This window comes from Rhinopithecus roxellana, chromosome 1 (genome assembly GCF_007565055.1).
Source record: "Rhinopithecus roxellana isolate Shanxi Qingling chromosome 1, ASM756505v1, whole genome shotgun sequence".
Classification (NCBI taxonomy): domain Eukaryota; kingdom Metazoa; phylum Chordata; class Mammalia; order Primates; family Cercopithecidae; genus Rhinopithecus; species Rhinopithecus roxellana.
This window is the reverse complement of record NC_044549.1, coordinates 192175474-192200058: the sequence shown is the minus strand read 5'-3', so window position 1 is coordinate 192200058 and position 24585 is coordinate 192175474. Positions and strand designations below refer to the sequence as shown.

Here is a 24585-nt window from a genome sequence, read left to right as displayed (position 1 = left end):
GAAAATCTGGGGAAAGGTAACCTTAGCTTAGGTCAACCTTAGGTTAGAGAAGGCCTGAAGCAGCCTCAGAGAGAGTCCTGTGGCTCCAGAACGGCTGAGAGGAACTGGGTGATGACTTAGACCCCAATGAAGGCTGTGGAAAAAGATGAGTGAGACCCACAGAGGGAATCTAGAAAGAGAAGAGCCATCTTCATGGATTCTCCCACCAGGGACCGGATGGGAACTACAACTCAGGCAAAATACGCTTAGCAATGACAAAGAACCTGTTCAACTCTCCACCAGGTTTGAGCCCTACAAAACTCAGACACAGACTCAGATACTGAAATAGTACCCAACATTGACTTAACAAAAGACAATTCCCATGGTGAGGACTTGAAGCATAAACTGGATTCAACTAAGTTACATTTCTTGCATACCTGAGTTTGTGCTTTGAGAAATGTGTACCAATTTCTCAACAATGTGTACAGACTCCCTTATATTATTTTTTCTCATTGATAATTATTTAATATCACTGTTCATTGTAATAGAGTCTGCACTTCTAACATTTTTCATGGCATAGAATTTGACCATGTTGCTATTCCCACAATTTTTTCTTAACCAGATAGGTTTCTTTGTTTTTGTTTGTTTTGGTTTTTGTTTTGCTATTAGTCATCAAACAGCAAACATTGAATACAAACAGTTTGTTTTTTCATTTATTCTCAAAAACTGTTAAGCTTCCTCCTTCTCTCTTCTTTCATTTATTCTCTTATCAACAAGCATTTGTTGAGCCCCTTTTGTGTGTGGCATTGCTCCAGGTGCTGGGATTCAGTGGTGAACTGATATAAGCTGAGCTCATGGAATCTACATCCTAGCAGGGAAGGGGACACGAAAGATGAACATGAATATTCAGATGTAAGAAGTAGGAGAAAACATAAAGTAGGGAAGGAGATGGAGAGTTCTTTCCAAGAAGAACATAAATTTGAATTAAATAAAGGAATCAGCTATGTAAGAACCTGAGGAGAAAGTTCGCAGACATGAACAGCAAGTACAATGCATTTTGCAAGAATGAGATAGGAATGAGCAAAATGCATATTCCAAACACATCCCAATGTAGGTAAGACCAAAGAAGGTCATGGAATGAATGAGAGGCAACAGAGGGTAGTAGTTAGAACATTGCTCTGGAGCCCGGCTGCCTGGGTTTGCATCGTACCTCTGCCACTTATGGTGCACAGTGTGACCTTGGAGCTTCAGTAACTTTTCTGTGTCTCAGATTTTTAGCCTGTAAAATAGTGAGACTATACTTATCTTGTAGAGTTTTGTGAGGATTAAATGAATCAGGTCAAGCAAAATGCTTAGAACCATGACTGGCATGTAGTAAGTACTCATCACATTTGGCTATTATTATTCACTAGGTTGTAAAATCTATGAGGGCAGAGATGTGCCTGTTTTGCTCACAGCCTGATCTCCATTAGCTAGAAGACAAGTGCATGCACAAAGGTGATATTTGGGTGGTGCAGGCAGGGAGGGGAGTGATGCTAATTTATAACAGTGTGAACTGATAAAAAGGAAGAAAATAAGTAATAGTCAAATATGTTGGGGTAGGGCAGACTTCCCCTTAAGGAAGATGCTGTGAGAATAGAGAGAAAGCCAGAGAAACAATGACCTTTTAAAGAAAATCTGGGGAGAGGAAACCTTAGGTTAAATCAAAGAGATCAAAGTTTTCTGAGCATAGGGCACATCGTCTTCTCTGGTTGGATGTTATATTCATTACACACATGAGATACCTGAAGGATGCTTCATGCTGCCAGAGTAATAATAGGATTTACAAAGGCCACCTCTTTAAGAGGGATTGTGCTTAAGAAAGTTTGACCCAAACCAATAGGAGCTTGACAACTCACTGAACTCAAAGCATGTGAACCATCTATGCTTGCCATGCAAGCTGAGATTTCACAGTTGTCCAAACCAAAATTCAATAAGCTGGGTCACAGCAGTGAGCACACCTGAGTCTCTGCCCTCATGTTTAGTGGGGGGTACGAGGATATAAAACAAGTTGTTACTGGAGTGGTGAGTGCCTTAAAGAGGAAGTGCAGGATACTGAGTGAAATATGGTAAGGTTAGCCTGGAGTCAGGGAATTATTCCAGGCTGAAAGGACTGCAAAGCAGAAGAGAGAATAACATTTGAAGGAATGAAAAAGACTAGTGTAGCTGTAACCTAGAGAACCAGGAGAACTCAAAATCAGACTAGAGGGATGAGTTGGGACCAGATCCCAAGAACCTCCCGGACCACATTAAGGATATGGGACTTCATGCTAAGAGGAGTGAGGTGCTATTAGAGGACTGGAGGCAGGGAAGTTACCGTTGCATTTTATAAAAGTTACTCTGGATACGTGTAGATAATGAAATTAAGAGGTGAAGTATGTTGGCAGGGAACCCAGTTAGAAGGAAACCAAGTACAAGATGGCAGTGCTTGAACTCTGGGGTAGTGACAGTGGGGCTGATGGGAAATGGAAGGATATGAGCGCTATCTAAGGAGCATAAGATTCAGGACTTGATGATGCATATGGTTCTGGTATAAGCACCTTAAGATATGCTGATACAATAACTCATAACAGGAGCATTTTAGGGGGAGAAGGGGGCTTCACTGGGGAAAGATGAAAGGAGAAGATCATGAGTTGAGTCTGGGATATATTGGGTTTCAGGTGCCCTTGGAACATCTTCATCCCCAGTGAAGCTCCCTTCTCCCCCTAAAATGCTCCCGTTATAAGTTATTGTATCAGCATACCTTAAGGTGCTTATACCAGAACCACATGCATCATAAAGTCCTGAATCTTATGCCCCTTAAATAGCGCTCATATCCTTCCATTTCCCATCAGCCCCACTGTCACTACCCCAGAGTTCAAGTACTGCCATCTTGTACTTGGTTTCTTCCTAACTGGTTTCTCTGCCAACATACTTCACCTTTCATATATACATATATGAAAGCAGTATGAATATAGGTGGTAATTTTGAGAAGATGCAAATTGATGAGTTAACACATAAGGGTTGAAGTAAGAAGAGAAGAAGGACTAGGACACAGTTCTAACAAACTAAGTGTTTAATAGTTAAGCAGAAGGGACAGACCCAGCAAAGGAGACTGAGAAGGAAGGTACAGAAATAAGAGACAAGCTAGAAGAATACAATGCAGAGCCAAGAGTAAAATTTCTTCAGGAAGAGTAGAAAGGCCAACAGAGGCAATGCTATGGAAAGGTCAGGTAAGATGAAACATGAAAAGGTGCAGGGGCTTTAGTCACATGGATGTCTTTGGTGATATAAGCAAAAGAGGATTAATGGAGTAAAAGGGTAGGCAGAGGCCATATTGAAGGGGCTTAAAGAACGAGTGAGAGGTGAAGAAATGAAGATATGGTGTACAGACAATTTTTTTCAAGAAGTTTGCCTGTGAGAGAGAGGAGACAGTAAGATGACATTAGAGAGTAAGTAGAATTGAAAGAAGACTCTTTGGTTTTTGTGTTTGGGGGAGTGTTTGTTTGTTTGTTTGTTTGTTTTGAGCATATTCGCATGCTAATGGGAAGGATCTGGGACAGTAGGAGAGACTGAAGAGTAAGGGAAGAGAAGGAATATTCAACAGACTCCTGCAGTGGCAGGAGAGTAGGCACAGTGGAGACATTGGTGTTACAGGAGCAGGGGGACCTCTTTAAGCGTAACAGGATGAAGGGAGAAAAGTTCTTTCTGTATCAGTTTTACATAGCAGATCCTTTTGAGGGGGGCCATGGTCATGTTTTAAGCTGGCAGGTAGGTACTTTTAGCTTCTCTGTCTCCGCAATCAATCAAGTTCAGCAATGTCAAGGCTGTTTACAAAGCTGCTTCTCTTTTCCCATCATGCCTCACAGGTGGCTGCTTCCTGCCAAAATGGCACATCTAAAGTGTCCTCATTCATCACTACTTCCTGTGCTTCATCTTAGTGCCAAAATAGGTCCAGGGAAGTTCTTGCTTTTGTTCCAAACGGAGATTGTTGATTTTGGTCCCAGGATGTGCCAACTTCTTTAGAGAACTATGCTTTGCCAGTTTTGACATCTGTAGTTTCTAAAATCCACAGTCAGTGATTAAAACAGCATGACAGTGAAAATAAATAGTCTGATCTGTGAAAGAGAAATGGACACGTGTATATGAAAACACATGAACATAAATGGTAATAACATGACAAAAATGACATTTCAAATCTTAGGAAAGTGAAAAATTATTCAATAAGTAATGTTATTATAAATAACCAGAGATAGGAAAAAATAAACCACATCAATATCTTACTCTTTACCCAAATAAATTTCAAATGCACCAAAGTTTTAAGTGGAAAAAGTGAAACTACAAAAGAAAGGAAAAAACATGGAGAAGGTGTTTTCCAAGCCTTGCAGCGAGAAAAGCTTCATATGCAAGGCATACATGCAAGAAAACAAATAAAAATACTACCGATAAATCTTGACTACATACACATTTTTAAATTATCTATCAGGAAAAAGCACTGTTAGCAAAATTTAGGGGCACACAATTATTTCTCTAAACTCATTTTTCAAGTGCATATAGTAAAAAAAAAAAAATGTAAACACTGCAAATGTGTATGCAATGACAGTTATGTCTCCTTCCCACTATAGACCCTTCTTGCTCCCCAGACTCCTAGTGCGCGTCCCACCCCCACCACAATCCAGTTTATCTTATGTTCTTCAAGCAATGTTCTATGCATATATAAGCACATGCATGCACATACACACATTAAACATATATATTTTTCTACGTCACCACAAATAAATCTGCTCATCCATTTTCATAATGTATTATACTTTATCAGTTGTTGTTTTCTATTATGATTATAAGCAATGGACATCATCTTTCTTTGCCCACATAGGCTGATATCTGTTCAAGATGCATGTCTTGCCGCAGAATTTATAGATAAACCTAAAGCTAAGAAATTGCCCTCCATCGAGGTGGCCACAGTTACAGATCCACATGAAGATTTAATGGAGGCAAGTAGAGAGATGAGCCTAGTGTTCAGGAAGGGATCAGAAATTGGACGCATAATTTCATGGAAATCAGCATAGAGATGGTTTTTTAGGGCTATGAAGTTCAAAACACAGAGAGGCTAAGGTGAGAATGCTTGAGTTCTCCAACATTTACAAGCAGGAAAGGAAGATAGAGACAAAAACAGAAAGTGAAAAGAAGTGGAGAAATATGGGAGAAAAAGCAAGAGATAATGCAGTCCCCAGAGCCAAATGAACACTGGTTTCAAAGAGAACAATATAAATTCTGTCAAATGCTATAAGAGTAAGATGAGAACTGGAAATCGATTATTTGAATTTGGAAGCAGTAAAAGTTGGATTTCAGGGGCTGCAGAGAAAAAAAGAAGTAAGGAGGTATAGAAGGTTAAGTGTAGAAAACTCCTGGGAGGAATTTTGCTGTTAAGGAAGCAGTAATGAAAGAGAGCATGGGGTCCAGGGAGACTTTTTCAAAGCTGCGAGGTAATTAAAGCATGTTTACCTACTCATGGGAATGGTCTGGAAGGAAGAGGACTATGGATGATGAAGGCCTTGAGTAGGTAGAAGAGGAAAGGGCCTGGCACAAGTGGGAGGGGTAGAGCGACCCACGCATTATGTGGGCCACGAAGACAGAATACCGGGTGGACTTGCAGATATGCCAGAGATTGAGTGGTAGGAAGAAGGGGAAGTTCTTTTGTGAGCTATTCTACATTCTGAGTGAAATAAAAGGGAGCTCATCAACAGAGAGTGAGGAGTAGAAAGAAGGCTGGAGGTTAGAGGGGGGAAGAGGAAGTGAGAAACAGTCATCTGGAGACTGAAAGAGTGGAATATAATACAGAAACACAGCCAGATTTCTGGGCAGGGCAAGGCTGGGGCTCACAGATCTCTAGGAGGGCCAGTAAGCATAGTTATGTATTTTTTTCCAGCCGGGTCCAGCTGGTTGCGTGCAAGTACAGAGTAGTCTACAAATTAGGTCTATTCAGAGTTCAGGTTTTGCCAGGCAAGTACAATGAAGGAGGAGAGGGGCAAAGGAACTGAGGGTGTCTGCAAGGGAGGAGTTAGAGAGATGGATGTGAAATCTAAGCTGGGTAAATTGAGAAGTAAGGACATGATATAGGTGATGGACAGTAAAAATGTGTATTGTCAGTGGTTTGAAGGGCTGGATGGGGCAGAGATTAATTGGAGTTGCAGGACTAAAGGAGTTCAAATATATAGGAAATGAACACCAGAGACAGAGAGACAACTGAAGTCAAAATGTTGGAGGTGGTAGTTATTAGTAACAACAAGGCCTAGAGGATGACCGCAGAATTGGGGTCCAAGGTGACACATGGCTGACAGCTGTCATTGACCACACCTGTAATGCAGAACTTGAGGAGTCTGAACAGAAGTGCCCACCCTGCTTGACCAACTTGGCTCAGAAGTATCTGATCTGGGATTGCTGCCCCATGTGGGTGAAGCTCAAGACAATTCTCTTTGGGCTTGTGACGGACCCCTTTGCAGAGCTCACCATCACCTTGTGCATCGTGGTGAACACCATCTTCATGGCCATGGAGCATCATGGCATGAGCCCTACCTTCGAAGCCATGCTTCAGATAGGCAACATTGTGAGTGCTCTGGCTGGTACTGCCCTCATTGGCATGGCCGGGGTGGGGGTGGGGGCGGCGACAGGGTGCGGTTCGGGTGGGGTGGGGCATGCCCTTATTGGTTAGTGTGTTGAGCCCATTAGCTGAGAGCAGAGCAGCAGTGCGGGAGACATGTGGACACTGGGTGGGTTCAGGAGGTCAAGTGTGGGAGGACCCAGCCTGAGCCGGTGGGAATGGCTTTGGGATGAACAAGCACAGGATAGTGAACCAAGAGAGCCTGGAGCCAGAGGCAGCTAGTTGCCCTTTATAAAACACAGGACAACCACTTGAATTCTCTGAATCTCAGTTGCCTCTACCTTGAAATGAGGATAAATGTCACTTTTTTATCTAAAGACAATCTTTGGACTTATCCGTTTCCTTCCAATGTGATTACTTTTATGAGTGCAATTAGCAGTAGCCACGATTTTCAATGCTGTCACTTAAGGAGAAAAAGAGTTGGGGAGGGAAGGGGAAGACAGTGGAAGGGAGGAAACATGGAAACACGGTTACTGTTGTAGCAAAAGCATCAGGAAGTCGGAACTTTTCTTTGGTGTCTAGTTTAGATATGATGCTACTTTAAATTTTCCTCCATCATTTGTTAGTGTTATTTACTTTTAACAAGATACAGTCCTTACTGGATTTCACTATATACTGAATAAAGTATCTGACTCAGAGGGAGAACAACTGCTCCAACCTTGCCCCACCCACAGGAATAGTAGTAATACTCAGATGCTTCTCACGGATTATCTCATTTTATTTTCACAACAACCCTATATGGTAGGTACTATTATTATTCCCTTTCCCAGGTGGAAAATGGAGATACAGAAGGTTAAATAATCTTCCCAAGATCATAGAGTTGAGTTAGTGGCCATATCAGAATTTGAACACAGATAGACTGGCTCCCAAGCCCACACTTTTCTTACCCCCTGAATTAAGCCACCTCACAGGACCTGCTAGTGTGTGTGTGTTCAAACACATGCACACATGATAGGCAGAAACTAGAAAGGGTCGGTGTTCTGTCTTCATGTCCGCAGCAGGGTCCACCACTCTGGACGTGACCTACTGGATTCACCAGAACTGTCCAGCTTTGGGATCCAGCTTCTTACAGGCAGCAGACTTAGGTGGAGGGGGAAGGCCCAAAGGAAATGTAACTACTTGTCCCTAGAAACCACTCCCTCCCGCATAATCCAGGGCTGTGAAAGGGGCTGCAGTAGGTTCTGGAATATGGTGGAATCAACATGCCTCATGTTTTGGCAGCACCTAGGCTGAGGTCACATCCTAAAGTTGACATGAAAAGGAAAAATGGAAAGAGAAGAGAATGCTTATTCCCAAGAAGTCAGCCTAGGACCACAGAGGGCCTTATGGAATAGACATTTGAGCCCACACCCTCATTCTACAGTTAGAAAAGTGGACGCAAGAGAGAGAAGAGGCCTTTCCCACAGTGTCAGAGCAAAGTGCCATTTTTTTTAAAGCATGGAAGTCATGTGTTTGGTGCCTACAATGAGTCAGGTGCTTTATGAATGTTATCTCAGTGTCACAACAACATTATGAGGTTATCATCACCCTCACATGACAAAAGGAAGCACTAAGACTCAGAGAGGTTAAGTATCCTGCCCAAGATTGTATAGCTGTTGAGGGTGGAGCCAGGGTGGACCCAGGTCTCTGGAAGACACAAGACCTCAACCCCACCCCCCACCATACCACAGTGACTTGCCTACAAGGGGCACTCAATGGAGGCTCTTTGAATTACACAGGGACAGTCTTGTGGCATGAGACAGTCACTTAAACTCTCCTGTTTTCTTCTCCATAAGAGGGATGCATTGTCCGTTTTTCAGGCTGGTGAGGGGCTCAGATGAAAAGATATGAAGGCAAAGCACCTGACCCTGGTCTTTGCTTTCCTCCTTCTCTGTCTCCCTTCCCTGCTGGTTGTTGTGTGACCCAAGCCTGGTTCTGACCTCTCTCAGCATCAGAATTCTGTCCTATTTAAGACAATTAGAGATACATAAAGCCTAAAAGAATCTTAGAGACAATGAATCATTGTTCTTACTAGTCACTATTATTTATGAATGAATTACTATCTGTCAGGCCCTTTGCTAACAATTGCACATGCATTGGCTTATTTTATGCCCATTATACAGATGAGGAAATTGAGGTACAGGAAGGATGTGTTATTTGTCTTTTTTTTTTTTTTTTTTTTTTCTTGAGACAGAGTCTTGTTCTGTGGCCCAGGCTGGAGTGCAGTGACCGGATCTCAGCTCACTGCAAGCTCCGCCTCCCGGGTTCACGCCATTCCCCTGCCTCAGCCTCACAAGTAGCTGGGACTACAGGCGCCCGCCACCTCGCCCGGCTAGTTTTTTTGTATTTTTGTAGTAGAGATGGGGTTTCACCATATTAGCCAGGATGGTCTCGATCTCCTGACCTCGTGATCCACCTGTCTCAGCCTCCCAAAGTGCTGGGATTACAGGCTTGAGCCACCGCGCCTGGCCGGATGTGTTATTTGTCCAAGCTTACATAAGCTAGAAAATGTCTGAGTTGGGATTTTAATCCAGGTCTGTGATGTCCCACAACCCACACTTTTTAACTACTGAACCAGACTGACTCTTCACTGACATAATGATATTATAATAATGATCTTAAAGACTGTCCACTTACTCCACTCCCACCACCACTCGCATGGAAAAACTGCAGCATGCACAGCCGCTGAGAATGGTGCAGAAATGTCTCCATTCTGTCACGTTGACTGTTCCCCTGGCCAATACTCAGGAGCCCACAGATAACATAGCAACTGAACAAAACAAGGGGATTTTCTATTTTGTAAAGAAGACATTTTCTTGCTGCCATTTTTGTCATTGCCTCCGACCCCACAGATCCCACTGTGATAAAACTTGTTTCTACTCCTAGGTCTTTACCATATTTTTTACTGCTGAAATGGTCTTCAAAATCATTGCCTTCGACCCATACTATTATTTCCAGAAGAAGTGGAATATCTTTGACTGCATCATCGTCACTGTGAGTCTGCTAGAGCTGGGCGTGGCCAAGAAGGGAAGCCTGTCTGTGCTGCGGAGCTTCCGCTTGGTAATGTTTTTCTCTTGACGGCTTGGGGGAACTCCCACCCAGACTCAGGGAAGACACTGTGCTCTGGGGACTGCACCAGCCAGCTCCCCCTTCCTCTCCTGTCCTTGTGGGAGGGAGCAGGGTATGACTCCTGGGCGACTGGAGACTTAGGTCTGTGGTCCCAGCTTTTCGGTGACTCAGAGTGGGAACGTGCCTTCTCCTCTCTGGGCCTTGGCTCCCTCATCTGCACCAAGAGGGGACTTCCAAGCACTGTCCTCGTCTCTTATCAAATAACAATAATAGCAATAATCATAGCAGCTAATACTTACTGAGCACTTCCAATGTGTCAGGCATAGCACTGGACACTTGATAAAACGTACCTCATTTTATGCTCACGACAACCCTGAAAGATAGTTGTTTTTAAGATCCTCATGAGTGGAGGAGGAAAAAGAATGGTTCCATGATGACCCCAAAGTCTCCCATCTGCCAAGCAAGGCAATAAGCCACAGACCTGGATCTCAAATCCAGGTTGTCTGACTCCAGAGCCCCAGCTCCTTCCAGCCTCAAGGAGGTCATTCTCCAATTCCCTGGTGCCCGAAGTCACAGCCCCAATGTGTCAACCACCCTCAAACTGCCTCCTATTAGCCTCACTCACATGCAATGACGACTCTTCTCCAAACTCAGCTCCAGGGCGCCCTCTACAGGAGAAGTGCCACAAGCCACCCACTTTTATCAGCCACGTTTGTCAGCCAAACTTGTCTGATTCCCAGGAGAGTCAGGTCACTAGGTTCTTCCAAGTCTCCAGGCCATCTGGAGGAAGCTTGGCATCTCGTTGACTCTTGGGAATAGGAAAGAGGACTGAAGAAATGTCATGGCTTGTTAGCGCAGGCCACCTGCTCTCAGGAATCTCTCAGTGTTAACTGGGAGCCCTGCATCTAGCCTTGGAGAGAGGTGACAAAACAAAGGGGAGTGTCCAGCAATCTCCCCAAGGTCCTGACAAGTGCTGGGCATCCAGAGGTTGAAGGGGTGCATGGTTCAGGAGGCGGCGAGACACTAGGACAGATCTGCTTGGGACCCTATCACGGAGGCCAGTGAGACAGTGTTGAGCCCCTGAACTTGGTGTACCTGGATTAGGGGTGGCAAACTCAAATGCCCATGTGTAGTGGCATAGAGCCAGCCATGGAAGAGATTTGGGCACTAGATATTTGCCTCAGGTAGACAGGCAAAGATGACTCCATTTCACCTAGGCAGACGAAAAGCAGTGCACAACTCCAGGGAGGGAGGTTTACATAGAAATCAACGCCACCATCTCAGGCCGGGTGCAGTGGCTCACACCTGTAATCCTAGTACTTTGGGAGGCCAAGGCAGGCAGATCGCTTGAGCCCAGGAGTTCAAGAGCAACATGGTGAAACCCCGTCTGTACAAAAAAATGAAAAAATTAGCCAGGCATGGTAGTGTGCATCTGTTGTCCCAGCTACTCAGAAGGCTGAGGTGGGAGGATCACCTGAGACCAGGGAGGTGGAGGCTGCAGTACGCCATGGTCATGCCACCGCACTCCAGCCTGGGTGACAGAATGAGACCCTGTCTCAAAAAAGAAAGGAGACAGAGAGAGAGAGAAATAAAGATAGAAAAAGAGAGAGAAAGACAGATGAAAGAGAGAGAGAGAAAAAGAAAGAAGAGAGAAAAAAAGAAAGAAAAAGAAAAGAAAGAGAAAGAAAGAAAGAAAAAGAAGGAAAGAAAGAAAGAAAGAAAGAAAGAAGGAAAGAAAGAAAGAAAGAAAGAAAGAAAGAAAGAAAGAAAGAAAGAAAGAAAGAAGAAAGAAAGAAAGAAAGAAAGAAAGAAAGAAAGAAAAGAAAGAAGAAAGCGAGAGAGGAAGGAAGGGAGGGAGGGAGGGACTATGGCCTGGAAGGAAAGAAGGAAGGAAGGAAGGAAGGGAGGGAGGGACTATGGCCTGTCCATTATTGTCAGAGTTACTCATTTTCCATAAATTAGTAAAAAAGTCAGAAATTCAGATTTTTGTGCAAATGTCTTTAATACTGCTACTAAACCAATTTTTAAAAACACTCTAAAGACCAAATAAAGCATGTCCTGAGACACAGCTGTGCCATGAAACGCTGGTTGATGGCATCTGCCTAAGCTGGTGGTGCTGTCACTATCCCAGGGAGGAGAAGGGTAGAGTAGGCCTGTAGGACTCTTTATCCATAACCTGGAAATCTTAGAAGGTCAGAATTAAATCACATTTGTAGAAGGACAGATTTCTCTAGGTATCTAGAAATTGATGACAAGAGGCAGGCCCCTAAGCTAATGGTCAATATAAGGCACCTATGCACAATTATTAAGAGAATAAGATATCATACCCCCATGCCCTGGCAGGCCCACAGTGAGTCTTCTAATAAAATGCGAACGTTTCTATACATTTGGGGAAGCAGAAGCTTAGTGTTTTAAGGTCTATATGCTACTTTTGTTGTGATCCCACAGTCTAAAGTCTCAAACAACCCAAAATAGGCAAGTTTACTTCACAATCTGCCCCTATAGGATTCTCCAGGGGAATGCCGCCCTGTCCCCACCTCGCTGATTTTAACATGCTGATCAAGGCACAATTCCCTAACCACACCCACCAACTACACACTTTCTTGGGGTCTATTCCACCTCCCTCACGACCTGCCTTAGGTTTCACGGCCCACCAATATTATTAAGCCCTTGAAAATAAACTCAATCACCTTTCCCCTCTGCCTCTTTGCATTTTTGTGTTTGGCAAAACCTCACTGGAGAGTCTAAGTCAAATATTTCTCTCCACCTTGCCTGCACCTGAGCTGTGAGAAATGCTGGAGAAAAATCACCGCCAGCTGGTCAGCTTCATGGTTTTAATTAATAGACTTTATTTTCAGGACAGTTTTCAGTTTTCAGAAAACTGGAGCAGACTGAACAGAGAGCTTTCATATACCATCAATCCCACCACACACACGCGCGCGCGCATACACACACACAGAGTTTCCCTATTGCCAACATCTTATGTTGGTAATACACTTGTTACAAGTAACATCGCTGGTTTCCCATTGCTCTGAGAATAAAATCCAGACTCCTCATAATGGTGTACAAAGTTCTACATAATCAGGACCTGCCAGTTCACCAGTCTCTCTCTTGCCCACTTTACTTCAGGCAGAAAGGCCTCCTCTCTCTTCTTCACACATAACAGAGATCTTCTTGGCTTTGGGCCTTCGAAGTTGTTTTCACTGTGCCTGGAATGCTTTCCTTTAGTCTTCACTTAGCTCACTTATTCTCAACCTCTGAGTTCCATGCACTTGTCACGTCCTTAGAAGGGACCTCCCCAACCATACTATCTAAAATTGGATTCCCTCATCACATTAACCTGGCATTTACAATTGTCCTGCTATCCCATGAGGCAAAAACCAGAGTTTCTTGTCTACCATTTTACCCCAAAGGCCTAGCACAAGGCCCAGCACATACATAGGAACTCAATAAACATCTGTTGATTGATTGAAGGAAGGAAAGAAAAGAGAAGGGAGGAGGGGAAAAGGAAGAAATAAAAATTCTGTCTTCCATCTCTCCCAAAATAGCATTGCTTCTCCTCCCGTCATTTAAAGCCTTGCTCCATTTGCTCCATTAGTCCATTGGTCTATCCTGGTACCAATATCAGTCTTAATTATGGCAGCTTTAAATATATCTGTGTCTGTAAATCAAGTAATCCACCTAATTTACTACAAGAATATCTTGGCCTACACACTTTCATATTCATTTTAGAATTAGCTTGCCAAGTTGCACACCCCTCCATACACAAAGCTGTTACTGTTTTTCCCATTAGGGACTGCTATAATTGATAGGTCAATATGGGAAGACATATAATCTTTACAAAATGCAATCTTCTGATCTATGAAGATAGTACACTCTCTATACCCGTCTTTCAATATAGTTTAAAGATGTTTCCATGATGTTTATGCAATTTTCTCCATAGGATCTTGCATATCTTTTTAAATGTTCTTTTCTAGCATTTTTGGCTAGCATTTTGACATTTAACATTTTTGTATCCAGAAACGTCTCTTATTAATTCTAATGATTTATCTATACAATGTTTTAAATTTTCTAACACAATCACATCATGTGAAAATAATGAGTTTAATTTCTTCTTTTCTAATCCTTATGCCGTTAGGTTCTTTTTACTAGATCACTGTGCTAGTTAGGACATCCAGTACGCTGTTGAAAACAAGTGTTAATAACAGGCATCTTTGTCAACTTCCTGATCCCAAAGAGAATCCTTTCAATATTTCACTACCCGTAACAGTTGTGGCAGGCTTTTTTAAAGATAAGAAACCTTTATTGGTTTAGGAAATTCTCTTTTATCAAGAATATTTATCATGAATGCATGTTTAACTTCATCGGACAATTATTCTACATGTATTGAGATAATCATGTATTTTCTCCTTTAATCTGTTAAAGTGGTGAATTATATTAATTGATTTTCTAATGTTAAATCAACTTTACATTCCCAGCTTAAACCTAGCTTGATCATGATGCGTTTTTTAATACATTGGAAGATTTAGTTTGCTAAAAATTTGCTTAAGATTTTTTTATCCATATCAGTGAGTAATATTTGATCTATAATTTTTCTGACTTTCATTGTCCTTGCCAGGTTTTGGTATCAAGGTTCCAAGGTTATGCCAATTTTTTTTTTTTAAAGCCAAGGGGGTCAGTGGGGTGGCTCACACCTGTAATCCCAGAATTTTGGGAGGCCAAGGTGGGAGGATTGCTTGAGGACAGGAGTTGGAGACCAGCCTGGCCAATAGGAGGAAACCCCATCTCTACTAAAAATACAAAAATTAGCTGGGTGTGGTGGCACATGCCTGTAATCCCAGTTATTCAGGAGGGTGAGGCATGAGAATTACTTGAATCCCAGAGGCAGAGGTTGCAGTTAGCCAAGATCATGCCACTGCACTCCAGCTTGGGCAACAGAGTAAGACTCCATCTCATTAAAAAAATAAAAAGAAGGCCAGGTACAGTGGCTAATGCCTGTAATCCCAGCATTTTGGGAGGCGCAGACAGGCGGATCACCTGAGGTCGGGAGTTCTAGACCAGCCTGACCAACATGGAGAAGTCCCATCTCTAGCAAAAATACAAAATTAGCCAGGTGTGGTGGCGCATGCCTGTGATCCCAGCTACTTGGGAGGCTGAGGGATGAGAATTGCTTGAACCTGGGAGGCGGAGGTTGCAGTGAGCCAAGATCGCACCATTGCACTCCAGCCTGGGCAACAAGAGCAAAACTGTCTCAAAAGTAAATTAATTAGTTAGTTAAATTAAAATTTAAATAAAAAGAAAAGTAAAAAATTAGCTGGGCATGATAGCACACGTCTGTAGTCTCAGCTATTTGGTAGGATGAGGTGGGAGGATGACTTGAGCCCAGGAGGTTGAGGCTGCAGACATTACAGCATAAATTAACTCTCCATTAGTTCATTTAATCAAAGCCAAAAGTTAGCTAAAATCTGTAACCTTCCTCCCAATTTTTCATTCCAGATACCCTTCCCCAATTTATTATAATGATAAGTATTTTAATTTTATCTTGTTTATAAAAAGTTTTATTAATCAGTGAAAAATAAAGCTATTATACAGACATTCCCTAAAACTGAGTACCTTACCCCAATAAAGGTTTATTTCTCACTCATATCATAGCCTAATGCAAGCCAGACAGCTCTAGATGGGACTCCAAGAAGTGACTTTGCCATGCCTGAAGGAGGCCAGTATAACCTTCAGAGTTTGCCTCCTGCTTGTGGAAAAATGGAACACCAAGGTTTGTTTTAAGGTTTAAATAGTGAAAGGCTTTTTCAGTCAGGGATTATGGTTTATTTCACAATACCATTACTTCAAAAACTTAGATGGCTTCAGACCTCTCATTTGCCACACAAAATGCTTTCTTTGACCAAGTTCTCAATTGTTCTTTATTTCTTTGCTCTCCTTTCCACATGCCTTTCTCTTGCATGAGAAATGGTGGCTACACCATTACTACACGTTTTGTTAAGACTTGTTTCATTTAATTGGAAAATTTAACTAGTCTTCAACATTGGAAGACTTAATCCCATTGCTCACTGCCTGGAATCTAGAAGCAGTATAGTTCCCTAAATTGTCAAGGCTCTAAATTTCTGGATTATATTTCCTTTTATTTCTTATAAACCAGCTAAATCTTTCCTGAGCTAATCTCTTTCTTGTACTGTCTTGACCAACATAGCCAGTTACAACTGACCCACAATACTAAGCTTTAATAAACCCTTCCCCTAGGGTTGCCGGTTCATGAGGCTCATGATCTGCCTCAAAATTTTTGCAGGCAATATTTTGTCACTGAATAGCATAGATTGACTTTCCAAGCCTTCTCCCATCAGCTTCCTTGTTGTCCACCACATGATCATTAAGCCAGTGCCACAGATTGATGCTTTTGAAAAGGCAATACCTTTTTTCAATGAACCAATTTCTCCATTACTCAAGATAAGTACAGCTAATTGCAGTGATACCCTCTAAATCTGTGAGTTAACATAATAGAGATATATGTCTTACAGCACATTCAGTGCTTGTTGGGAAGCTCTCCTGGGAGTGTCTACTTCAAGTAGCGACTCGAGGATCTAGGATTATCCCATATTATGATGTCACCATCTTCAATTAGTGACCTTTATGGTGAACATGAAAGGGAAAGAAAAAGTGCAGGGGGTTTAAGGCTATGCCTAAAAGCCATGTATATTACTTCTGTCTCCATCTCCATTCCACCAGACAGAGCCCACTAATGTGACCCCAACTATTTGCAAGCAAAACTGGAAAACAGTTTTCTGTTGTGTCTGGGAGCACAAAAGTGAATGGAGACCATATGACCAGTCTCTTCCACATCTCACAAGACATTGCTGTTGTGTCTACTCAATGTTTATTTAGATTCACTCTCATACTTAGCACTTTCTTGCTCTTTATACCTTTGTTATAGAGCCAGTGGGGGCTCGCTGCCCAGTGCACTAGAAACCAATACTATTACGTTGGAAGCCAAGACTATGACACCAGGTTTTTGAGAAAAGAAAAGCTTAATATTGCAAGCTGGCTGGCAAGAAGACAGGAGGTCAAGCCTCAGATCTGTCTCCCCCCTGCGCTGTCTTCAAGGCAGTGTTTTTATTAGAAAATGTTTAGTGAGTGGATACCGAGATTTGCAGGTGATTGGTGGAAGGAAAGGGGAGGTTTGGAGAGTCCCTGGGCCTGCACAGTTATCTCTTCATGCTAACTCGTGGGTTGCATATGCAAATCTTGGGGGAGTTAGTATCCAATATGAAGTGGAAATTCAGTCCATGACATCAGTAAGCTCATTCTGTCAGCCATGGTTCCAACTGATTTCAGCCACGTTTTTCTTCATCTGACAAGAGGAGGGGGTTTCAGTGTCACAGCAAGTTGTTTCTTTACCTATCTGCTGTCCTAAAAACGCAAGAATTTTTGTAAGTTACTGATTTCTTACTCTTTGGAACACAGTTTGAGTTTCAGATTTTCAGTGAGTAGTTTCTTATTTGGTATCCTGTAAGCCTAAAAATTTAGTTATTGATTTATTTAACCCTTTGGGGTACAGTTTCGCATTCTTGTATATTACACATTACATGTTACTTCTGGGATCAGTTTCTATCTACCTGAAGTACCTCCTTTAGAATTTCTTTTAGTAAGTGCCTTCTGGCAATAACCTCTCTGTTTATCTGAAATTTGCTCTTCAGTTTGTCCCTGTCTTTGAGAGACATTTCTTATGAATGTAAAATTCTAGTTGATACTTATTTTATCTTCCTTCAGTGAAGATACTATTTCAACAGTTAGCCTCCATTGTTGCTAATGAGCAGTCACCTTTCAATTTAACTGTTATTCCTTTCTTTCTGGATGCTTTTTAAATCTTCTCTCCGTCTTTGGTGTTCTGCAATTTCACTGTAAGATGTCTAGGTGTGGATTTCTTTTCATTGATAATGCTTAAGATTCATTGACTTCTTGAATCTTTAGATTTGTAATTTTCTTCAATTCTGGAAAGTTCCCAGACATTATGTGGACAATTATAGCCTCCACTCCATTCTATTTTTTCTCCTTCTGGACTTTGGTTAGCTAGATATTAAACTATCTCATTCTATCCTCTGTGTCTCTTACACTATTTTGATATTTTTCGTCTTACGTCTCTCTGGGTTACATTCTGAATAATTTATTCTGACATATCCTCAGTTCGCTAATTCTCTCCCAAACTGTGTCAAATCTGATGCAAACTTTCTTCATAGTATTTTTAATTTTAAGTATTATACTTTTCATTGCTAAGAGTGTATTTGTTTTTCACAACTTGTCATCTATAGTTTTTTTATTCTCTACACATTGTTTCAAATTATTATTTTATTTCTTTAACATATTATTCCTAATTATACTATTATCTCTGACTAATAATTATATCATCTGAAGAAATGGAATGACTGTTTCCACATCTGTGGTTTCTCCTGGATCTCATTCACTCCTGGTGACTCATTCCTTCTGTTTTTGTTTGTTTTTTTTACTGCAACTCTTAAACAATTTTTGAGGGAATACTATGAAACCTGGGATGAAGGCAGGTTCTTCGAGAGTACTTGCATTTAATCCTGCAGAACACTTTGTAGAATTGCTCTAAATTAAATTCTCAACTTAAAATACCTAGGTAGTGTGAATTCTAGCTAAAATCCTATATGAGCACCACTTTGTTGTTCCAAATCCTCAGAGTCAATTTTCCTCCTGTAGCTGGTACCTAGCACCAGCCATTCCATTTTCCTTGCATTCTCCTGGGCTTGTTTATGGTTCATCCTTACATGAAGGGTAAAGCTCTTTGGGATCTTGTCTTAAAACGGGGAGAAATTCCTGCTAGGCTCACAACTTTTGGCAGGCCATGGACTACGTTTCCTGCTGCCCATACTAGTCACTAATGCTCAATTTTTATTTGTGTTTATCAGCTTCCTCTGTGACCAGTCCACAGAGTTGTTATTTTAAGCTCCGCTTCCCACATGAGGAGAGTAATTTCCAGATTAGGTCTAAGGTGAATGTGGACCCTCTCTCCCCTATCACATAAAGAGGTGTATACAGTACTTACTGTGTAAGAGGATTAAACCTCCTCCCATGAGATTTACTCACTGATATGAGTGATAAAATTGTTGCTCCACTGTTCTGTTCAGCATTGCATCCTAGCACCTAAGCCACAGCCTGGCTCCTAGTAGGTGCTCCATAAACACACCTTGACTGACAGACTGACAGACTGACTGTTGATCGCAGATGTTTTTTTCTGAACAAATTAGAGAATCATACAAATATATTTTAAAACATTTATACATTTTTATGCTTGATGCTTTTGCTGTCTGTGGGACTTAGCATATTTGAGTTTACAATGAAGACTTTCTGAGACTTCATCTTTTCTCAGTAACTAAACAATTAGTTCCATGAGAGCAAGAGCCCACACACCTCTCTTCATATACCTCACAGGCTAGCACAGTGCCATGCACCTGCATGACTGGTGCTCTGGGGGGCGGGTTCGTTGGTCAATTAAATGAACATATGAATGCTGAGTCCGTGAAATCATAAACATTTGCAGTTTCAAAGCTGGTGGGAGCAACAGATGTTGTCCACTTCCCCAAGATGAGAAATGCCCTAAGAGATGTTTTGCCAATACCTATTGAATGCAGTGGGTCATCCCCTACCCGAAGGAGGCTGGTCTCTCTTCAGGTCAAAATAAGCTTGTTCTCATTTATTTGTGAGCCCCATCACACCCACCCCACCTCCACAGAAGAGGCCCATATTCAGGAGGGATCAGGCCTGTGGCTATAGAACAGAGTACAGATCACAAGGCCACCACCCCAGTACAAGACCCTGACTCAGCCACAGTCAATGAAACACATTGATAGTTAGGAACCATAGAAGGCTGGTCATATTTTTGAGTAATTTATAGCATAGGAAGAAAGGTCTCTGAAAGCAGCTTCCAGAAAATGCCCTGGTTTAATGGAATGAGAGGCCTTGTGTTTTTCCCAGATCTTTAATTTCCAGCCAAAACTTTAGATGAAAGGTAATGAGCACAGCTACCAAAACCTGACAGTCTCTGTTTCTCTGCAGCTGCGCGTCTTCAAGCTGGCCAAGTCCTGGCCCACCTTAAACACACTCATCAAGATCATTGGAAACTCGGTGGGGGCACTGGGGAACCTCACCATCATCCTGGCCATCATTGTCTTTGTCTTTGCTCTGGTTGGCAAGCAGCTCCTAGGGGAAAACTACCGTAATAACCGAAAAAATATCTCTGCGCCCCATGAAGACTGGCCCCGCTGGCACATGCACGACTTCTTCCACTCTTTCCTCATTGTCTTCCGTATCCTCTGTGGAGAGTGGATTGAGAACATGTGGGCCTGCATGGAAGTCGGCCAGAAATCCATATGCCTCATCCTTTTCTTGACGGTGATGGTGCTGGGGAACCTGGTGGTGAGTGGTGAGCCCTGCTGAGGGCACTGTCTCCTGGGGAAAAGAGGAGGCTTCTGGATTATCTGAAAAAGCTTTGATCTGCATTTTTATGCCCAGATTGTACTTCTCTGGTTGAAAAGTCTTCAAACTTTTCAAATTCATCTGGGATTCATTACAAAAAGTGTGCCTTGGGAGGCAGCCTGACTTGCAGGAATGATAACATATGATTAAAAAAGAGAGACCTGGTGTAGAATCCCAGCTCCACCATTTACTAGGTGGGTGACCCCAGGCAAGAGACTTAATCTTCTCAAGCTCTAATTTCCTTAAAATCAAGAAAATAGTGCTTACTCCTGGGTTTACTGGGAGAATTAAATGACAAGAGATGACATATGCAAATTGCCTAATGCAATGTCTGGGCTGAGGCAGGAACTCAATAAATGGTGGCTATTAGCTGTTAAAGGAAAAATGTGCTTCCCCACTCTAAGGGGGCTCAGAAACCATTTTTATTCAGGGAAGTAAGAGCTGACTGATTTCTCCAAGCTGCACAGGTCCTAGCTAGGAGCAGAGGGAGAGGCTGCAGGGAGGGGGCACAATGGGTCACAGACAACATCCAAGGCCATAGAGATAATAACAAAATCTACTCCATGTTTGGAGGAAGCCCCTCTGGAGACTTACTTGCCAATGAGCCCCAGTACCCCTTCTCTGCCCCAGCCTGGCCCCCTGCCCTCAGCTTGTCTCCACTCACTCTGGTCATGGGGGGTCCTTGCCCTCCTGGGACTGGCTGGTTGTGTGGGATGATGCAGTCTTCCAGAAGCCCCTTTCTTATCGCCCTGGACATCAACCAACTTGGGTTCTTTCCTCATGAGAGTTTTATAGGCAGAAGAAAGCTAAACCAAGAGAAGGGAAGCAACAACAAATCCAGACTCTTTAGTCTTTTCCACCCTGGCTTCTGAGCCAGAGATGCCTCTGCCTGCATCCCAGAAGCTCTGTTCTTCCGGGCTGAGCCCACCATCTCTGCAGAGCCACAGATGCCCCTCACCCTCAGACAGGAAGTTTACCCCTCTGAGCACTTTTACATTTCTCGTATCATTTTGTCTTCACAACCACTCTTCACCTGCTCTCAAGTGAAGAACAGGAAGCAGCAAGATGTGCCCAGGATTCCAGAGTTGGGAAGAGAACCCAGGGCTTTGGCACATGAGGGTGGTCGCAGGAAGGGCCAGTGCCTTCTCTCTATTGTCCCTAAATGTCCCTTTGCTCAGCAGGAGGCTCCTCCTTTATGGCAAAAAATATGCTTCCACGCCTCGTCCACGGAGGCAGGTCACTCCGGGACATCCCCAAACCTTCCCTCAACTGCTCTCAGAATGTCCATTCCCCTAAAAGAGAAAGATCCCAGGTGGGCAGGAAGAGGCCCAGGCCATGGCTTCCTGCCAGCCAGCTGCTAACCCAGTAGGCCAATGTGGGGCTCAGCTTAGAGATTGATCAATCTTCCCTTCCATTCCCTCTCTTCAGGTGCTTAACCTGTTCATCGCCCTGCTATTAAACTCTTTCAGTGCTGACAACCTCACAGCCCCGGAGGACGACGGGGAGGTGAACAACCTGCAGGTGGCCCTGGCACGGATCCAGGTCTTTGGCCATCGTACCAAGCAGGCTCTTTGCAGCTTCTTCAGCAGGCCCTGCCCATTCCCCCGGCCCAAGGCAGAGCCCGAGCTGGTTGTGAAACTCCCACTCTCCAGCTCCAAAGCTGAGAACCACATTGCTGCCAACACTGCCAGGGGGAGCTCTGGAGGGCTCCAAGCTCCCAGAGGCCCCAGGGATGAGCACAGTGACTTCATCGCTAATCCTACTGTGTGGGTCTCTGTACCCATTGCTGAGGGCGAATCTGATCTTGATGACTTGGAGGATGATGGTGAGGAAGATGCTCAGAGCGCCCAACAAGAAGTGATCCCCAAAGGACAGGTAAGAGTTATCCCCATGGGACAGCCACAGGCAGTAGGGAGGGGCCTCAGGGCTTGAGTGACAAAGGGCAAAAGGGAAATGCAGAGGAGACCTTGACATAAAGAAATTTAATCCATGCCAAGCTTTCCAGAGGAAGTGGCATTTGAGCAGGGCCTGAAAGAAAAAGTCAGAATTCCCCAGGCAGGCAAACAGGGAGTGGGGGGCAGCAGGTGAGCAACAGGCCACCTTGAGGTGCTTGGGGATTGTCTTTCACACAGCTGTCCCATGCACTCTGCCCAACCCAGGCTCTGTGCATGAGACGCTAATGAGATTTCTCTAAGAACAGGATGTTGTCCAAGAGCAAGGCTCATCTAATCTTCACCAGCATCCTCAGAAGTCCTGATTCTTATGTGACTCATTTAGCCAGCTTTTCCCCACAAGTGATATAATAGGGAAATGACACACTCCTTTTGGCACCAACAAATTTAAAGCACATTTAAGCCATTTGATAATATGTATTTTTAAATACTTGGCACTATTCCTTACTACCTTAAGCTGGTGTATCAACCCTCGCTAACCTCTTCTCAGCAACTCAGGACATTCACCTCTGCCCAACGTGGGAAGGCAGGGATCCCTGTGGGGCCTCAGGAACATGCAGAGCTGCTGGTCAGGTCACTAAGTGGTCCAGAAAAGTTGTGCTTTGAGTCTGTAGCTTTCCCATAGCCTTCTTCCCTGCAGTCGTCACTTGTGTTCCAGCAGCTGCTGTTATCAGCTGCCATATTTTACATGCCTTTGTCTGGGTGACAGCAGAGGGCAGGGCATCACCATCCCCAGAGTAAAGGACATGAACTCTGTAACAGCTGTCTGCCACTCAGAAGCATTTTCAGTTACTTTGGGGGCTCTTAGGGAGCTCCAGATGGCCAAGTTCCCTATAATTTTGACCTCTGGACAAATAACAATTGTCATGGCTAACATCTACTGAGCCAAACACTTCATGCAAAGTGTTCTACAAGCACTAACATATTTAGTCATCAAAACAGCTGAATGATGCAGATCTAGCCTTTTGAATTTTGAAGATGGGAAAAACAAAGATTAGAGAGGTTAAACAATTTGCCTAAGGTCACACATCTTATAATTAATGGAGCCCAAGGATAAAACACAGGCCTATCTAGCTATAGTCTTCATGCTCACTTCACACCGTGTATGTATGTATATGTGTGTACGTGAGTTGCATATATGAAACCCTTGGCTCTGGCAGCCTGCGATGTGCAAGATCCCTTCAGATTTAGAACTGGTCATCTAAAGGTGGGGCCAGGCACGCAGCTGGGACCCTTTCTCACTAGCAGGAGCAGCTGCAGCAAGTTGAGAGGTGTGAGGACCACCTGACACCCAGGAGCCCAGGCACTGGAACATCTTCTGAGGACCTGGCTCCATACCTGGGTGAGACATGGAAAGATGAGTCTGTTCCTCAGGCCCCTGCAGAGGTAGGTATGTGAGCTTCCTGGAGAGATTGGACAGCCAGCCAGACACTGACCAGTGGGCTGGTAGAGGCTGGAGGGTGGGGGTGAGGGCGAGGTATTCCAGACTGCGTTCAACCACATAACCTCATTTCTCATCCTGGGAATTTTTGAAGTCCCTCCCAACCTCCGGCTAATCCGCACAATTTCAACTTTCATCATATACCATTGCCGCAATGGTATCTCACTCTAGGGTGGCTGTAGGGAAACAAAGAAAGAGTGAGACTCTGCAAGCTGTGGGACCTAAGATCGGTTCCTAAACCTCTCTGAGCCTCCGTTTCTTCATCTGTGAAACTGCATGGTAATGCCTACTTGGTAGGATTATTTTGAGGCTTAAATGATATGCTCTTGTCAAATGTTTAGCTCCTGCCCGAGACAAAATAAGCGCCCAGAAAACGGCAGCCAAGAATAAAGGAAACAAAAGACAATGCACAAAGAAAGTCAAATGTCTTTCAGAGCCAGCAAGTAAGAGTCGGAGGTGCTCACAAATGAGGAAGTTTTCCCTTGTGATTCTCCCCTGCTTGCTTTTGTCCACGTCATTTTCTTTAGACAAAAACAGCCTGGGGCTGGGGAGAGGCTCTCTATAGGTGAGTAGTGAAGTGACAGCCTCGCAGAGACTGAGCTGGAAGGTCTGAGGTTTAGGATTGCCTTATACAAGGTAAAAATAAATGTTGTGGTTTCACTCATAAATCTTGAAGGAAACAAGCTATAGGGAAAGAGGCGTCTATGAAAGTTTAGCATCTTTAATAACACTGCCTTCAATTCAAGAATTCAATTTGACACCTAGCTGCTGAGTGCTGACTATGTGACAGGCACTGGGTGCAACAGAGATAAGGAAGACATAATTCATCCCCAAAGTTATCAAGCCCTTCAGCTTGAAGAATGTCAGCCACTGGCTGTGTGCCCTAGGCAAGGCTGACCACAGCAGGGTAAGATAAGAGGGAGGGCTGAGATGGCATTTGGGGGCTGTGGGTGAACAGAAGCCGCTTGGTTCCCACTGGG

The 24585-nt window shown here is 43.5% G+C and overlaps 1 protein-coding gene across 3 annotated transcripts in view; it reads left to right on the top strand.

Moving 5' to 3' along the window:
- The window catches only part of SCN10A (sodium voltage-gated channel alpha subunit 10), a 98441-nt gene that overhangs the window by 46953 nt on the left and 26903 nt on the right, over positions 1 to 24585 (top strand). For 2 of the 3 annotated variants that reach the window (XM_010371499.1, XM_010371497.1), the window contains 5 exons: positions 6366 to 6604; positions 9524 to 9697; positions 19793 to 20152; positions 21641 to 22087; positions 23410 to 23550. In XM_010371499.1, coding sequence (XP_010369801.1) covers positions 6366 to 6604; positions 9524 to 9697; positions 19793 to 20152; positions 21641 to 22087; positions 23410 to 23550 — 1361 coding nt within the window. The remainder of the gene's footprint in view (positions 1 to 6365; positions 6605 to 9523; positions 9698 to 19792; positions 20153 to 21640; positions 22088 to 23409; positions 23551 to 24585) is intronic. The other variant, XM_010371498.1, reaches the window with a different exon arrangement.